Source organism: Microplitis mediator, chromosome 3, assembly GCF_029852145.1.
Source record: "Microplitis mediator isolate UGA2020A chromosome 3, iyMicMedi2.1, whole genome shotgun sequence".
NCBI lineage: Eukaryota > Metazoa > Arthropoda > Insecta > Hymenoptera > Braconidae > Microplitis > Microplitis mediator.
Window position 1 is genome coordinate 4,127,907 of NC_079971.1, and position 17,298 is coordinate 4,145,204.

The 17,298-nt window shown below is 35.3% G+C and overlaps 6 protein-coding genes across 6 annotated transcripts; 3 read left to right on the top strand and 3 right to left on the bottom strand.

The window, feature by feature from the left end:
• Nucleotides 1-38: 38 nt before the first annotated feature.
• LOC130665828 (pre-mRNA-splicing factor ATP-dependent RNA helicase PRP16) lies at nt 39-4,120 on the top strand. The gene is made up of 2 exons (XM_057466436.1): nt 39-801; nt 877-4,120. The coding sequence occupies exons 1-2, from the start codon at nt 307-309 to the stop codon at nt 3,793-3,795; spliced, it is 3,414 nt and encodes a 1,137-aa protein (XP_057322419.1). The 5' UTR covers nt 39-306; the 3' UTR covers nt 3,796-4,120.
• LOC130665833 (selenoprotein M-like) lies at nt 4,061-5,722 on the top strand. Its single transcript, XM_057466442.1, has 4 exons — nt 4,061-4,202; nt 4,294-4,364; nt 4,441-4,507; nt 5,581-5,722. Exons 1-4 carry the CDS (start codon nt 4,107-4,109, stop codon nt 5,683-5,685), a joined length of 339 nt encoding a protein of 112 aa, XP_057322425.1. The 5' UTR covers nt 4,061-4,106; the 3' UTR covers nt 5,686-5,722.
• A 47-nt stretch (nt 5,723-5,769) lies between these two features.
• On the bottom strand, nt 5,770-9,543 carry LOC130665831 (E3 ubiquitin-protein ligase RNF185-like). The gene is made up of 5 exons (XM_057466440.1): nt 8,761-9,543; nt 8,427-8,589; nt 7,818-7,949; nt 7,535-7,707; nt 5,770-6,370 (listed from the first exon to the last, which is right to left on the bottom strand). Exons 2-5 carry the CDS (start codon nt 8,573-8,575, stop codon nt 6,273-6,275), a joined length of 552 nt encoding a protein of 183 aa, XP_057322423.1. The 5' UTR covers nt 8,576-8,589; nt 8,761-9,543; the 3' UTR covers nt 5,770-6,272.
• A 1,125-nt stretch (nt 9,544-10,668) lies between these two features.
• Nucleotides 10,669-14,712, top strand: LOC130665829 (sedoheptulokinase-like). Its single transcript, XM_057466437.1, has 8 exons — nt 10,669-10,984; nt 11,295-11,749; nt 12,310-12,554; nt 12,670-12,938; nt 13,341-13,478; nt 13,548-13,685; nt 13,764-13,959; nt 14,414-14,712. The coding sequence occupies exons 2-8, from the start codon at nt 11,522-11,524 to the stop codon at nt 14,589-14,591; spliced, it is 1,392 nt and encodes a 463-aa protein (XP_057322420.1). The 5' UTR covers nt 10,669-10,984; nt 11,295-11,521; the 3' UTR covers nt 14,592-14,712.
• Nucleotides 14,386-15,994, bottom strand: LOC130665830 (polycomb protein eed-B). Its single transcript, XM_057466439.1, has one exon. It carries the CDS (start codon nt 15,992-15,994, stop codon nt 14,720-14,722), a length of 1,275 nt encoding a protein of 424 aa, XP_057322422.1. The 3' UTR covers nt 14,386-14,719.
• LOC130665832 (uncharacterized) lies at nt 15,989-16,873 on the bottom strand. Its single transcript, XM_057466441.1, has 4 exons — nt 16,745-16,873; nt 16,483-16,671; nt 16,201-16,365; nt 15,989-16,129 (listed from the first exon to the last, which is right to left on the bottom strand). Exons 1-4 carry the CDS (start codon nt 16,805-16,807, stop codon nt 16,016-16,018), a joined length of 531 nt encoding a protein of 176 aa, XP_057322424.1. The 5' UTR covers nt 16,808-16,873; the 3' UTR covers nt 15,989-16,015.
• Nucleotides 16,874-17,298: the final 425 nt, after the last annotated feature.

A 17,298-nucleotide genomic window follows, 5' to 3' on the forward strand; every position in this document is an offset into this window, starting at 1 on the left:
CATCGTTTTCAAAGTTGCCGCCAGGTGGTCGAGATCTAAAACAGTAAATAAGAATATGAATTGTATGTAATAATATAAAGTGTAATAAATATATAAAGAATAGTTTTTTACTAAAAAAAATTTATATATTAAGTGAAAAAATATTTTAATTATCAATCAAATAAATTAAAAAAATAAAATAAGTGCAAATTAAATTTATTTAATTAAAAAAAATATTTGTACATAACCTGTCATGTTGACGTCGTGAAACGTTTTGAATCAAATTTAAAATAATAAGAATAATTATTGTTATTGTTAGAAGTAATTATGGAAGACCCAGGAATTTATGAATTAAAAGGAACTGATGGGAATGATCAAGTCGGCGGCTTGATAATAATGAAGAAAAAACCTTCTGATCATACATTCAAAAAACCTTTGATGCCTTCGATTCTTGGTCTGGATAAATTAGCTGATAAGAAACGCAACGAAGAAGAGCCAGAGAGTTCGAGTTCTTCTAAGCGCAGCTCGAAAAAGGAACACGACAAACGTAAATACCGCGCGCCGCAAGACGAAACTCCGACTCACACGGGAGGAGTTGACAGAGAAGCCAAAGAAAGACTGGAGAGACGTTTGAAGAGGCAGAGACACGACGGTTACAATTCTAGGAGACGAGATGACGACAGAGATGATAGAGATCGACGGAGAAACCGGGATCGAGACCGGGACCGAGATTATGATCGGAGAAGTGATCGGCGCGATAGCCATCGACAGGAATCTATTAGATTCCGAGATGAACCCAGAACTCCGCAGTTCAAAACTAAGGTAAGTTTTTAGCGCCAAGTAGTTTAGTTTAAATGTTTTGTTTAATAGAAAGTACTAATGGATTTTATTCACTAGGACCCGACTTCCAAGAGTTCCTGGGACGAGGACGATGATGAGGTTCTGAAGAAATCAAGTTGGGATCATCCGACACCGAAACTCTACGGGTCTCAGCGGGAGCACAGCGTGAGAAGTGAATTTACGCCTTCATATAAATATAATTCTTGGAATAAAGACAGGAAATCGTCGGGAGCGACACCGAAACCAGGAATCGAGGACACTGAGTACTGGGAGGATGAGCAGCAGCTGGATCGCGAGTGGTACGGCTCTGATGACGAGGGAAGCCGTCAGTTTTCAAATATACCCGAGGAGTACGTGAAGAAAAAAGAAATGGAGCTCCAGGCAAAGCCTCAGAAGCGGATGTCAGCTCAGCAGAAGCAGACCAACAAAGATGACAACAAGTGGGCAGTTAATCGTATGGTCACGGCTGGAGTCGCTACCGTACTGACTCAGGAGGATCTCGACGAAGAAGGAGAAGCGCGAGTCCACGTGCTGGTGCATCACGTCGTCCCGCCTTTTTTGGACGGCAGAATTGTGTTCACTAAGCAGCCAGAGCCGGTGATTCCTGTGCGAGATCCCAACAGCGACATGGCTCTGACTGCGCGAAAAGGATCAGCGACTGTCCACCACTACCGTGAACAGAACGACAGGCGCAAGAACCAAAAGAGACACGTGGAACTTGGAGGTACTCGCCTGGGTAACATCATGGGAGTGAAAGATCATCGGACTGAGGACCGGGAGAAGCCCGGGCAGGAGGTTGACTACAAAGCGGGACAAAAGTACGCCAAGCATTTGGGCAGCGATACTTCGGGAACTAAAAGACGCAATGAAATAATGAACCAACGGAGAAGTCTTCCAGTGTTTGCTGTCAGACAGGAGTTGCTCAATGTAATAAGAGAAAATAGTGTGGTGATTATCGTTGGAGAGACTGGTAGCGGTAAGACGACCCAGTTGACCCAGTATCTGTACGAAGAAGGCTACTGTAAGAATGGAATGATTGGATGCACGCAGCCTCGGCGAGTCGCTGCCATGTCCGTTGCCAAGAGAGTTTCCGATGAAATGGCCTCCAATTTGGGGGACAAAGTTGGATATGCCATTCGGTTCGAAGACTGCACGTCCAAGGACACCGTCATCAAGTATATGACTGACGGTATTTTGCTCCGAGAAAGTTTAAGAGATGGAGATCTTGATAAGTACAGTGCTGTTATCATGGACGAAGCTCACGAGCGGTCGCTGTCGACTGACGTACTCTTTGGACTGCTGAGAGACATCATCGCTCAGCGGTGCGACTTAAAGCTGATCGTCACCTCGGCCACTATGGACTCGAGTAAGTTCTCTGCGTTCTTTGGAAACGCGGCGACGTTCATGATCCCCGGGAGAACTTTTCCTGTCGAGCATATGTACGCGAAGAATGCGGTGGAGGACTATGTGGACGCTGCGGTAAAGCAGGTGCTGCAGATCCACTTGCAGCCAAAGAGTGGAGACATTCTGGTGTTCATGCCGGGTCAAGAGGACATCGAGGTGACCTGCCAGGTTCTGAAAGAAAGATTAGATGAGATAGAGTCTGCGCCAGAGCTACTTATTCTGCCGATTTATTCACAACTGCCTTCAGATTTGCAGGCTAAAATATTCCAGAAGTCCGAGGACGGGCTACGCAAGTGCGTCGTCGCGACCAATATTGCCGAGACTTCTCTTACTGTTGATGGTATTGTCTTCGTTGTAGACTCGGGCTACTGCAAGCTCAAAGTTTACAATCCGAGAATAGGTATGGACGCGCTCCAGGTCTATCCAGTGTCTAGAGCAAACGCGGACCAGAGAGCGGGAAGAGCTGGTCGTACTGGTCCAGGTATATGCTACAGATTGTACACAAGGAAGCAGTACCTCGACGAGCTGCTTCTAACTGGAGTCCCGGAGATCCAGCGGACCAATTTAGCCAACACGGTCTTGCTGCTCAAGTCACTCGGAGTCCAAGATTTGCTGGCGTTTCACTTCATGGACCCACCGCCGCAGGATAATATCCTGAACTCTCTGTACCAGCTTTGGATTCTCGGCGCTCTGGACAACACCGGGCGTCTCACTCCTCTAGGAAGACAGATGGCCGAGTTCCCACTCGATCCTCCTCAATGTCAGATGTTAATTGTCGCCTCCCAATTAGGCTGCACCTCCGAGATTCTGATAATCGTATCCATGCTCTCCGTACCCTCGATCTTCTACCGTCCGAAAGGCCGCGAGGAAGACTCAGACTCGGCTCGCGAAAAGTTCCAAGTGCCTGAGTCCGATCATCTGACCTTCCTCAATGTCTACAACCAGTGGAAGTCCAACGGGTACTCCAGTAGCTGGTGCACTGAGCACTTCATCCACGCAAAGGCAATGAGAAAAGTCCGCGAGGTTCGTCTGCAGCTCGAAGAAATTCTAAAGCAACAGAAACTGGAGCTAGTGAGCTGCGGAACCGACTGGGATATCGTGCGCAAGTGCATCTGCTCTGCTTACTTCCACCAAGCAGCCCGACTCAAAGGTATCGGGGAATACATAAACCTGCGTACCGGGATGCCGTGTCACCTCCACCCAACATCTGCGCTCTTCGGCATGGGATTCACTCCCGACTACGTCGTCTACCACGAGCTGGTGATGACTGCTCGCGAGTACATGCAGTGCGTCACTGCCGTTGACGGGCACTGGCTCGCAGAACTGGGTCCCATGTTCTTCAGTGTAAAGGAAACCGCCGCCAGCGGACGCGCGAAACGAAAGCAGAATATCCAGCACCTGAATGCGATGGAAGAACAGATGAAGCAGGCAGAGGAAGAAATGAAAGCACGTGCTCAGGAACAGCAGCAGCGCGAGCAGGCTTCCATACGCAGACAGGAAATATCGACTCCTGGGATGGCCGAACCTGGTACTCCATCGTCCTGTCGTAAAACTGGGAGATTCGGGCTGTAAATTTATTTAAAAATTTTTGTAAATATTAGCGTAGGATTTTACCATAAGTAATAAATGTAAAGAATAAAAATAAAATGTAAATAATATTTTTACTCCGGAAATTTGAAAAGTAACGAGAGCAGTCAGTTAAGTTGTCAAGGTCACTGCTGGAAGTTTTATCAAAACTACAAACAATCTCTGCTATATAAATTATTGATCCGAAGGTCAGCAGAAGCAGACACTGTAGCAATAAAATTCCAACCTCTAACTTTTCTCTTGACTAAATTATTAGTACGTTTTTAATTAAAAACTGATCAGCAAATAAATAAATCATGATGAATAAAAAGATATCGTTTATTTTAATTTTATCCGTTTGTCTGACGTTTAATACAAACTACGCTGCTGCTTACACACGAGCTGTCGTAGAGGTAAATTATTAGAAATTATTTATTTTGGTAATTATTGATATATATAACAATTACAATAACAATATATATGTATATTTTATATTTATTACAGAGTTGCTCGGGCTGCTCATTGAACCGCTTGCCTGACGTTAAGAAATTTATTTTCCAGGACCTTCCGGACTAGTATCCTTTTAGTGTTGAAATTAAATAAATTTTATGATTTATATATATGTATATTTTTACTTAATGTAATTATCAGTAACAACGTCGAGTTTAAACATATCGCCGGGGCCAAACCCGAGTTGGTTCTCTATGACAACGATCTAGTGCGTATATGAAAATTTTTGAATATTTGAAATTAAAATTACTTGTAATAAATGCCGCTAGCTTTTAAACGCAGAAATACAAATTTTATATAAGTATAATTTTAAATAATTATGAGTGTGAATTTAGCAGACGTCAGACAATTCAAAAATTTTAAATTAATTCATTAAAATGATCAAATTTAAAAAAATGCATGATAAAAAAAAAAATAAATAGAAATATACACATTTAGAAAATCATAAAAACTATAGGTGCAATTTGCTAAAATATTTTTTTTTTCAATCGTTTTTAAAAAAAATCCAAAAATTATTAGACGTCGGCTAACTTCAGTATCATAAAAATGCATGAGTGTGAATGTGGCAGACATAAGACAAATTTAAAATTATTAATAAATAGAGTAAATAATTAGTAACATGAAATTTTTAAAAAATGCACATCTGAAAAATTTTGAAATTAATAAGTCCATTTTTTTGAAATATTATTTTTTAAATTATTTACTCCATTTATTTGTAATTTTAAATTTGTCTGATGTCTGTAACATTCACACTCATAAAAATGCGCGTACTAATTTTTCATTGATCTAAATACGTATTTTTAATTTTTAATTTATTTACATTTCATTTATTTACTCAAAAATTCCCACTTGTCAGTTACATTCACACTCATAAATAATTACAGATAAATTTAATGGTACTGAAGTTATTTGACGTCTAATAATTTTTTTATTTTTTTAAAAATGATAACTTATAAAAAAAAAAAAATATTTTAAAAAATTGCACAAGTAATTTTTTAAATTTTCTGTATGTGCGTCTTTTTATTTTTTTTTTAAATTGATTTGTTAAAAGAAAATCCGAAAATTGATAATTGTCAAACTTCAGGATCATTAAATTTTTTTAATCAAAGCACAGTCATGAACTTTGGAATTTGACCCGGGAAAATTTGAATTTTTCACGGCCCCGTTTTAAATTTAAAAAATGTATCTGTACAAAAGTCAGCTAGTAGTTTTTTAGATTACTAATATTACGTCATAAATTTAAATTAATATACATATATATAATCAGAATATTAATTACAGGAAATAGAACGACTTGAACTATCAAAGTTAACCAGAGACGAATGCAATGATCTGCTCGTTACAAAAGGGTTCAAGCGCAAAGTAAACGCACGAGATGAAATTTAAAAAATTTGATAATTAATAAAAAAATATTTTACTTGTATTCATTAAACGAAAGATAAAATGTAAGGGTTAAAAATAAATGCACGATTCTAAATGCCTTTTTATTACAATGTGCTTATGATAATAATTAAATAAAATCTATAAACTCTTTACCCACAAGTGAAAAAGAAAGTTTACAATGGATAGACAAATGCCTGGTTGCCCCTCAGCTTTTTCCGAATAATTTTAAATTATATATTATATATTATCATTATTATTTTAATTATTAAATGTAAACGTATAAATTAGCAATTAAACTTAACGTCTATGATATATATGCAATACGTATATGAATATGTCCACAGTAAATATATTAAATATATACACAATGTATTTAACGAAGCTCAACGCAAGATTTAAATAATAGTTCTTTCTACATGTAACGGATTTTAATTTTTTAATCAACTGTCCCAGCTGATGGTCAATTTAAAACGAAAGAGTAAAAAAATATTTCATTTGATTTTGATACGGGAGGTTACACTAGAGGATTTGGTCTAGCGCATTAATTGTTTCTGCATTGAGTTTTAAATTATCGTTGAGTTCAATGGCGGTTAGGCTATCAGTAGCCATGTTATGAAGATCAATGCCAGCCATAAAAATAATTTTGATATGAAGACGTCTTCGTCGTGCTGTGGAGTTCCTCGAGGTGCTGAAAAATAAATGTTTATATATATTAGTTATTTGTTTTAATAATATGATGAAGACTGAATAAATGTTTTTTCAACGCGAGCAGGTGTTTTTCATCATCGACTATTTGGAACTCAGTGCGGCCTGAATAAGTAAAACGGCTGCTGAGGATCAGTGGGAAACGACGTGGTCGCATTTTCGGATTGTGAAGTCTAAAGAATGTGTGATGTTCAACACACGCTTTCCATAAATTTTTTGAACTACGATATGTTTGCATGTTGAACCCCAGTAAGGTGTCATAATTTTCCGACTGAAATTTGTTTTATTTGTTTATTTAAATAAATATGTCTAGGTGATTTTTCATTATTTTTTGGGGTATTCTCATTCAACGGAACCAATTCATTTATTTGTTTTTTTTTTAAGCGGCGTAATCTTTTTAAAATAAGTGCGCGAAAAAAATTTAATTATTGGGAAAATTTAAAAAGTTATAGACGTTTGGAGCCGAGCAGTCATTTAATATGAGGTCTGGTAATAATTTTAATCGTGTATTTCTCAATACTATATTTTTAAAACTGGTACACGCGATTATTTAACAACTCGAGCAAATTAAATTCGCTCATTTTTTTTTTCAGAACTAAACTCTCAATCACATGAACCAGACATTTAAATTTACTGGTAACTTTCATTTTTTTTTTCAGTCGCTCAGATAAAAAACACCAGATCACGTTTTTTAGTTAATTGCCGGCGTTTTTTATTGGTGAATTTTATTGATTCTGGTCCATGCCCACCAGTATCTTTACTGACTACAAAACTGTTTTTTTTTACTCCGTACTGTAACAACTGTAGTGCCGCGGGTCTAAATTCCTTTCAAGGCCGTCATATCTTCTAAACTTAATATTTCAAAATTCAAATTTCACTGAACCGAACAGCGATAAAAAAAACTAGTATTCAATTCTATAAAAAAACCATTTTACGCTCTGATTAAAAAACCTTCATAAACTTCCATAATTAAAGGTATCATTAGAATATATCAAAGTTAATTACAGTGTAATTACCATATCAGTTATCAAAAAAACATTACAACTATTTGTTTTAATCCATTTTGAAAAATCACTATCAGTAAGTCCTTCAAATTAATTTAATCTACGATAAGTCGAGATAAAGCAGAAAAATGATAAGAATTTACCAGCATTAGGTCGGTTGTCACCGAAGTTAAACGTCGACATGAAGAAACCAAACGGGTATCCGCCTATACCGAAGGACATATGGAAACCCCCGTCAGCGAACCCGAGTCCTGAGAATCCCGAGCTTCCTTCCGGTTCAGATCTTTGGCCCACTGGTCTTGGCGGGACGTTATTCCTAAATTAAAAAAAAAATGACAATAATTACACTAAAAATAACCAGAGATTTAAATAAACCAACAAATATTTTAGGCATGATGTAAAAGTGAAAATTAAGCAGTAGTTTACCTTGGATCCTCTTGTTTCGAGGCACCTCGCCCGTACAGTGGAATAACTTTTTCTTTGCTGATGGCAGCCTTGCATACTGGACAAACTTGTCTCGTAGGTCTCGTTTCCAGCCATTGGTGAAGACAAGGCCAACTGTTTAATAATTATTACTTAGAATTATTATTTTAAAATAAGTCTACTCTATTATCTAGATTATCTAGTATATAAAATACAATTCAAAGGAATTCACAAAATTAATTCCTCAAGTGACATTCAAAAGCTGAGACTTTTATTAATCAGTAAATAAATACTTATTTTGAAAATTCATTGCCAGAAATAAATCTAAACTTCAAAGTCAATACCAGACTTTGTTTCCAAGATTTATAAATGTATATATTTTATATTTACGTACGAAACGAGATTAAAAACTGATGGATTAAATCTTTATTTTTTTGTCCGACGTCAGAAATGAAAATTTTTCTCTCCCTCATTTTATCTCAGAAGTGAGGGGCAGAAAAATTTTATTTAAAAATTAAGAGTTTGGTTATAAAATATTAAAATTTTCTGATTAATTTTTGAATCGTTTCTCAAAGTTATTTATTATCATGACTCTTTTTAAAAATAACTTACCAAAATAAATGTCCGCACATACTGACGACAGCGTCTTTGGCAGTATCTAAACAAATATTGCATTCAAACATTCTGTCATCTTTTTCCTTGTCTTTGGTGGCCGAGTCTGACGGATGTGATGGTCCTGGACGTTCTTCTACGGTACTCATTTTAATTGGCGTAACTGCACATAATTTAAAATAAAATAAAATAAAATAATGTCTACTTTATTTTGGTAAAAAAATTAAATTAAAATTTCCCACTCGTCATTAAAAAAAAAATTCAAATTCAAATTGTCAATTCAATTACTAAAATTCAAATTTTATTATTATTGAGAAGACTGAAAAAAACTTACGTGTATTTAAGTCGAGGTCAAATGGTCGATGAGATGCAAAAGTACTGACGTATAATAATTTATTATTATTATTATTGTCGTTATTATTATTATTATTATTAAATTCTTTGTTTACGTCGTTATTTCCTCTTGTGACAAATAATAATTATAATAACTATTATTATTATTTGTATTTTTAATCATTTATCTGATAAATAAAAATATAATCTGACGTGTGTTGACATTTGACTACTTTGACTCACTGGTTTACACTAAATAGTTACAGTTTAAAATTATAATGATAATAACAATAATAATAATATGAATTACAAATTACAATCACCAGTCTTGTGAAAATTATTAACGGTATTAATTTTTAAATTACGCAACACTGGGCAACATTTTTTTTTTTGTTAATATTTAGTTTCGTCACAGCCACTTGTTTGGAGTATGGAGTACGGCAAGTATATGTATATATTTATATATATGTGTATATAAAGTGAAGAATAAAACTGATAGTGATCTCTGATAGAAACAACACGTATGCGATACTTGTCGAAAATGCGAGGCCTTTTCAGATACACGGATATAAATATATAGATATAAATTAAACGTAAGTACGATGATGACTTGAGGAGTAGTAAGGGATTACGTGGCGAAAGTCCGTTGACTGTATGTATGTATTTATATTTATCTAATGCGTATTCATTGTCTTGTTATTATAGTAATTATTTAATAAACTTTCGTCACGTTACTTTATCGAGTATTTTTATTTTTACTCAACTGCTATAGGTCGATATATTTGGGTTTATTATTATTATTTTATATATTTTGTGGTACTGCTCTGAGTCTGGATACTGCAGGATTTAACTCGAAAGATATTTTAGATAAATATATTATATATTTATTTTGCGTCATGATATAGCGCGAATTAAAAGAAGGAGAGTTCTATCGATGGCGGGTAAATAAATTTGAAAATGTGACAGTTTCGACGCTCAGTAAAATGGGAATTCCATCTTAGGTCGGGGTTTTTTTTTTCCAGAAGATTCAGATTCAGTTTTTTTGACAGCAGATTGGCCAGGAGTTGACTTAAATTTAAATTTAAAAACCGCGGAAACTTCAAATGGAGTTTTCTGGAATTTTACAAGGGCTAAAAATTTTGGATTTTCAAAAATTTGTGTCCGATCGTAATTTTTGACAGTTCTTCAGTTTTCTGACAGGTATTTTGATAGCAAGTTTACAGAAATCTACAATTTAAATAAGATGTCAAGTTGACTGCAAAAAGATAAAGATGCAAGTAGCTGACGATAACTTGTAGTCAGTTTGGAAATAAAATTTTTCTTCATGTTCTTTTTTGCAACTTTTTGTGATTAACTTTTGAAGACTGGAAACAACTGATCTTCAAGTCTTCTCTGCAATTTCAAAGCAACTTTTTGATTTAATTTGCATTTATATTACAGCTGTAGATTTGCGTCAACTTGTAGGTCATATTCTACTCATATTACAGTAAAAACTTGGAAGCAGAACTTGACGTTAACTTGATCGAAAAAACTAAACAGCAAATTTTCGAAAAAAAAATTTACCTATCAGAGTATAAATTTTGAGTAAAATTTCAGTTCCAGTATAAATTTCCCTCAGATTCAAACGAATTAGGGTCAAACGTCAGTTCTTCCCGTCATCGCTTTGTCACCAAAACGAAGACTAAAAAAAAAACTTCATTAAAAAAAAAAATTCCTTAATTTTTAAAAATAAAAAAATGTCAGTTATGACATTTCTGCGTTATCGTTTCAAATAAAAAAATGTGGTATAGATTAAGCAGAGAAAATAAAACAACCAAGAGATTGTCATTATCTAAAATTTTTGCTAAATAAACTCACAACATAAATATTTTTTTTACAAAAATTACTATATTCGTGTATATTATATCTATAGAGCACATGTTATATAACATATTTGATGACACATATAGTAAACAGTCTTTTATATTCTCATTGTGCTTCGATAAATGGAGCGAGACAGTTACGAAGAATAGTTTGATGTTACGTATACACACATAATATATATACACAACATGAGAAGAGTACTTGAGTGAATTTTATCTCTATATTGCATCCGATAAAAGCCATATTCTAAATAAAAGAGTAGCTAAAATATGTACCCACTACTCCGTTCAATTCCTTTCTTCAATAAATCCCGTGTTGTACCAGTAGTCTATTCTGAGTTGCAGAGTCTCCATCATTCCGCGGTTTAGTTTTACTTAATTTTAAAGATCTAGAACATAAATATATACATACATTTCATACATACACTCACATAAATACATACCTTCTTATATATTTAGTTTTCAAATGAAACTAATTTATATTTTTGTAATTCAGTTGCCAATTTAAATGATTCAATTGATAGATAAATTGAATTTAAATTTAAATTCGTAAAGCTGTGTCTTGAAACTGTGTTACAATGACCAAAAATTTTTAATTCCCACTACTAATTTACTTTATTGAGTATTTGCTGTATATTTAAGCATTACTCATTGGTAATTCTCTACATTACAGTCAATAGAATAATAAGACTCATTAGCATTAGCGATTCAACGGCAACGATAACGAGACGAGTGGACTAGACGTTAACGTGGGTTGTGCTGAGCTGCATAGTATTGCACTTTGTCCATTCAATTTATTTTGTTGGACTGTAGTATAGTTGTAAAAAAATTTTACTTCTGCCGCGTACTGAGTCGCGGATTGATTGATAATTAAGTACGAGCTGACACGGGATACTCGCGATGCCGCGGTCGAGTAAATTGGTACTGGGAATCGACTTAGGAACGACTTCTGTTAAAGTTATAATATTATCTCCGGAAACAAAACAGATAGTCGCTAATCAGTCGAAAGAAACCCAGGCAAATGTGCCAAGTGATCTAGGAATCGAAGGTAATAAGCAGGATGTGCCAAAAATATTGTCGGCTGTACATAATTGTGTGTCCAGATTACCCAAAGATTTATTGAGACAGGTATTAGTACTTTTTTTATTTGTTTGCTAAGCGGCTGAGTATATTCAGCTGCTGGAAATCATTTTTTTATTACAGGGATTTAAAAAAATGAAGTGAATTTTTTCGGTGAATTTTAGGAGATTTGTGTTTTTGCTTGTAAGTCAAATTATGGCTTAAATGTGGGAGATACGGCAAAAATGTACTGGGATAAATTTGTAGGGAATTTAATTCTGTATAAAAAAGGTCTCTGTCGATTTTTACGTAAAGCCTTTAGTTTGGGAGCTAGGAATTTTTAAAGACAACAATGAATTTTTGAAAGAATATCGGGTGTTAAAATTTTGAAAAAATGAAATTAGGATCAAACTACTGGAGATACGATGAAAATGTATAGGAATGATTTTGTAGGAAATTAAATTTTCTATAAAAAAGTTTTAGTATATTTTTTCGTAACTCCTTTAGTTTCGTAAGTAAAGATTGTTAAAGGCGCGAGTTAATTTTTTTTTAAGACTATAAGACTTGAAAAATAAAAAATTTTTTGGAGCACTAATATATGTATGTATATATATTTTGATGTTGTGTAGGTAAAAAGTATTGGAATATGTGGGCAAATGCATGGAGTTGCATTATGGAAAACAACCGGATCACCTGAAAAAGAGGATGGAACTTTCAAACTAGAGATAGATCGTCAGAGTGTATCGCATTTGTATACATGGCAAGACGGACGATGTGATAAAAATTTTTTGAACACTTTACCGCAATCTAAAAGCCATTTGCCAGTGCATACGGGCTTCGGATGTGCCACTTTATTCTGGTTTGCTCGTAACAAGTAAATAAAAAATTTTTATTTTTATTATTTTACCTTTTCCCTGCACAACTTTCTCATTCCTACGTATAATTTCATTGATTTGAATTAAATTATGGCGATATTTATTTTATTTTAGACCAGAAAAGTTGCTGAAGTACGACAGGTGCGGGACCGTGCAAGATTTGCTGGTAAATTTATTGACTGGAAGCGATGAGATTGTTATGAGTACACAGAATGCCGCTAGCTGGGGATATTTTTTGACTGAAGAAGCCCAATGGGAGACGGAGCTAATGGCCAGTGATAATTTTCCAGTTAGATTATTACCCAAGAGGATTTTAAAACCTGGACAAGTTGCTGGGAAATTAATCTACCCTTGGTTTGGAATTCCCGCTGGTGTTCCTATTGGTAATTGTCGATTATCTACTCAATTATTGAAGTTACGGTAAAAGTGACAGAGATCATTTTTGTAGGGAATTAAATTTCCTAAAAAAATTTACTCTTATGTTTATATCATATTTTTGATGGTTTGGACAGAATTTTAAATTAAAGTTCAGTAAAAACGGAGGGATAAATTTGATAAAATTTCAATGATAGTTTTAAAAGCCTCTAGCTCTTAAAATACTGGACTTATCAGAAAATTGATAAGGACCTTTTTTGTAGAGAATGAAATTTCCTACAAAAAATGTTCTTATCATTTTTGCTGTATCTCTAGTACTTTGGCCAGAATTTTCATTCAAAGTTTGAAAAAATATCTGGTATTCAAATTTTCTAAAATTAATTATTTATAATTAATAATTAAAATTCTAGGTGTAGCTCTCGGTGATCTTCAATGCTCAGTCCTTGCACTGCTAAAGCAAACTGACGAAGCAGTATTAAATATATCAACATCTGCCCAGCTTACATACGTCCACCCTTCATTCAATCCGAAAGATTTTACTGAATCAGGTAGAAATCCTCGATCCTTAGTCATCTTTAATTAAATAACTAATTAATTAATCAGTTAATTAATTCCAGGTAGCATCGAATACTTTCCATACTTCAATGACAAATATTTAGCAGTCGCTGCTTCATTAAACGGCGGGAATACACTCGCAACTTTTGTTAAAACTTTACAGCAATGGGCAATGGATCTAGGATTTTCTGTCCCTCAGTGTAAGTTTGTTCGTCAGTTGATTACTTAATTAGTCAGAGAGCCCAGTGATTATTAGATTGACTATTGAAAAATTACAGCAAAAGTTTGGGATAAATTAATAGCGTTGGGTCAAGAAGACTCGGCCATAAGTACAATGGAAATAGAGCCACTTCTTTTAGGAGAACGTTACGCTCCAGATAAAACGGCGAGTGTCACTGGAATAACATTGGATACTCTTAATCTAGGAAGTGTTTTCCGTTCACTTTGCTCTGGAGTTATTCATAATCTTCATAAGTAAGTAAATATATATAAATTTATTTAATTACTATTGACAATTGATATTTTATTACCTAATAAAAACTTAAAAAGTATCTAGCGTCTTAAATATCAGAGTTACATAAAAATTCATAGATACCTTTTTTATAGAGAATTAAATTTCCTACAAAAAAGGTCCTTATCATTTTAGCCATATCTTTAATTGTTCTGCTGTAATTTTATTTTATAAATGACAGGAGACAAAAATACTCCTAGCAAAATTTAAATGTTGATTTAAAAAATCTCTAGCTCGTAAAATATTCGATTTATGTGAAAATTTATAAGGACTTTTTTTCAGAGAATTAAATTTCCTAAAATATTGGTCTGATGCATTTTTGTCGTAACTCTAATACTTTAGCGGGAATTTTAAATAATAGTAAAATAAATGTTAATTTCTAGTGGCAATTAAAATATAAAGAATATTTATTTTCAGTATGATGTCACAGGACTTATTGAAAGAAAAAGGTATAAAACGTATCGTAGGAAATGGATCTGGATTAGTACGTAATCCAGTGTTACAAAAAGAAGTTATAAATTGGTATAAATTACCCTTAGAATTAGGACACTCTGGAGATGCAGCATTCGGTGCAGCTCTTGCGGCTCTCACTTAAACTCTTAACTTTAAATCGTTAATTAATTTACAAGCATTAATGTACATTTGGACTGACCAATAATTCATCAAAACCAATAATATAAATAAACAGTTCAATAATAATAATAATAATAATAATATTTATAACTAATGATCACGATTCCATCGCCAGACAGTAGCATCGTCACAGACGCAGAGCAAAACAGAGCCATCGCGACTCAAACTAGTCTGTCTGATAGGCGCAGTACATCTCGGATGCTGGAGAGAACAGCATCTGGCTTGTCCAGGTTCGTCGACATCCAAGTCCCAGACGTAGGTCCGGCCCACCTGATTGCCTAGAGCTATCGTGCGCTGCCAGAAATCCATTGAGAAGCGAATGAACCAGATATCGCACTCTTTGAACTCAAAACGATGCATCACCGTAGCGCTGGTTTCATTGTTACGCAGCTGGGAGTCTTCGAGTCGACCGGGTTTCCAACAGACGATGCAGTTCTCGCAGCTCTTGCTGAGTATAAAGTCCCCGTACCACTTGACGCAGTCGACGTAGTTCCGGTGGACGTCCCGAGTTGTGAAGTCGGGAAAATGCTGGAGTATGGAGTCAAAGGGCCGACTATTGCGAGCGGGGTTGCAGAAGTAAGACTGTTTTATTGCTTCCTTCATGTCCGGTTTCTCGAGCGACCAGAGTTTCAGCGCGTGGTCCATTCCGCAGGAAATAATTCTCGTGCCTTTCATGTCAAAGTCCGCACTGAGAACTTCGTCCCGATGGCCTTCAACTCCACCGAAGATCGCGATACAGACGTCAGTCTTTATGTTCCAGAGTCTCAGTGCATGATCTTTAGATGCCGACAACAGAACATTCGGATCCCGCGGGTGGATCTTCAACTCATTGATCGCGTGTCCGTGACCTATGTAGTGTTTAACGCAGGTCATTGTTACCGGACTGATAACTCTAATTACTCCCCGTGATCCCGCTACCGCGAGCAAAGGCTTTCCCGCGTCATCATACGTCCACGCGCATGTATAAAAATTTTCTTCACTATCCGGATCCGCGTAGCACTGGAGCAGTCTCATATTTGCGCCTTCAGGACACTCGTAAATACTCACCCGGTTGCTGCCAACTGACGCAAAGATCATCGGCTCGCCCTCTTTCAGATGGTGATTGAACTGGACTCCAAACAGAGGCTGCCCATGGTCTTCTTTCACACTGCAGCAGTATTTGTACAGCGGTTTATCATTAATAGGCTTGTTCTTTGTGGTTTTACTACGACGGCGACCTTTACGTCGCGGCTTAGCTCCGTTCGGAGTATCGCTGCGATGAGTTCCAGCGGTCGAGTTGCTTCCAATGCTGCACTCTGTCTGGTCACTGTCATTTTCGCTTTCCTCATGGCTCGATGCGTACGCCGGTGCTCGTGATTTTTTCATTTTACCAAAAAATTTACTCACTTAGTCAGCGATTTTCAATGAGAAATCAATGTTCGGATGTCCGGAGCTCAGATTTAAGATTCCCTTTGATAAATTTAGGACGCGGTGACCCAACAGCAGACAATTCGCTGGATTCTAAGTAAATAAATAACCAATATATTATTTAAAAAATTATTTTACTTGATGATGGATTTAAATGAACTTACGTTGATGTTGACACATAAAATTCTACGCAGACAATATTTGTCAGCAAGTCGACATGATCTATGATGGATTACATTTGAATACAGGGTTGGACCGTTACAATAAACAATTAAAACTGTACCAGTTATTATAAAATGTTTGTCAATGATATTTAAATTCGCCTCTACCTGGTGAAATAAATAAATTATTTTATTGTTTACTGACTGACTGACTGATGGCTGTTGAGGTTATGAATTTCATTTACTCAACTGATGACAATTGAGATGAAATAAAATGATAATTACCTCGAGTACAGTGTGACTGGCTTCGCCGTTAATTATAAAAATAATAAAATCGGTGGCTAATGATATTTTGTGCTGCAAAATTTGGGTTATTGACTCACTTTGGTGGACGGTTATGCGAGTGTTTTGTTCCCGCGCTGATTGATGGAGTGACTGAGATACTTTTTCGCACAATTGCGCACTACCCACCACCTGGAGCAAACAAAAATATTTATAAATATTTTATTGTTTATTTAAATTGAGTTTTTTAAAATTATTTACGTACGAGAAATGTTAAAATTGAATTGTTGGCGCGAGTGCTGGCGTCATGTCGTAACGCCGCGGCCATTTTAAATTTTGAAATTACATATTACATTTTGTATTCTGATATAAATAAATACATACAGTAATTAAGTTTAACTAACGATTATAAAGTAAATTAGTAATTTAATTAATATTTATTATTTAGTTATTTATTAATAGAAAATTTGTACCGACAGCAGATTCTAGAAATTGGCGGGTAAATTTGAATTTTTTAAATTTAATTATTCTGTGCTAGTTCTCCAGGCGCCTTTTATTATGCCAGGTTTTGTTTTTTGTTTGAAATTGATGAAAATAAGAAATTTCGTGTGAATTTTTTAGTCTAATTGATAATATTATTGAGACAAATGAATTTTAATTAAATTATTAAATTTAAATTATGAAATTTCGCGCCAAGGTGGCGCTACTGCGGGGGCAATATGAGAGATCCGAATGTACATGTTACCGGCTGACCCTGACGTCCTTATTATTGATGATACAGAGCCTTAGCAGATGCCTATTACACCAGATTCCGATGAC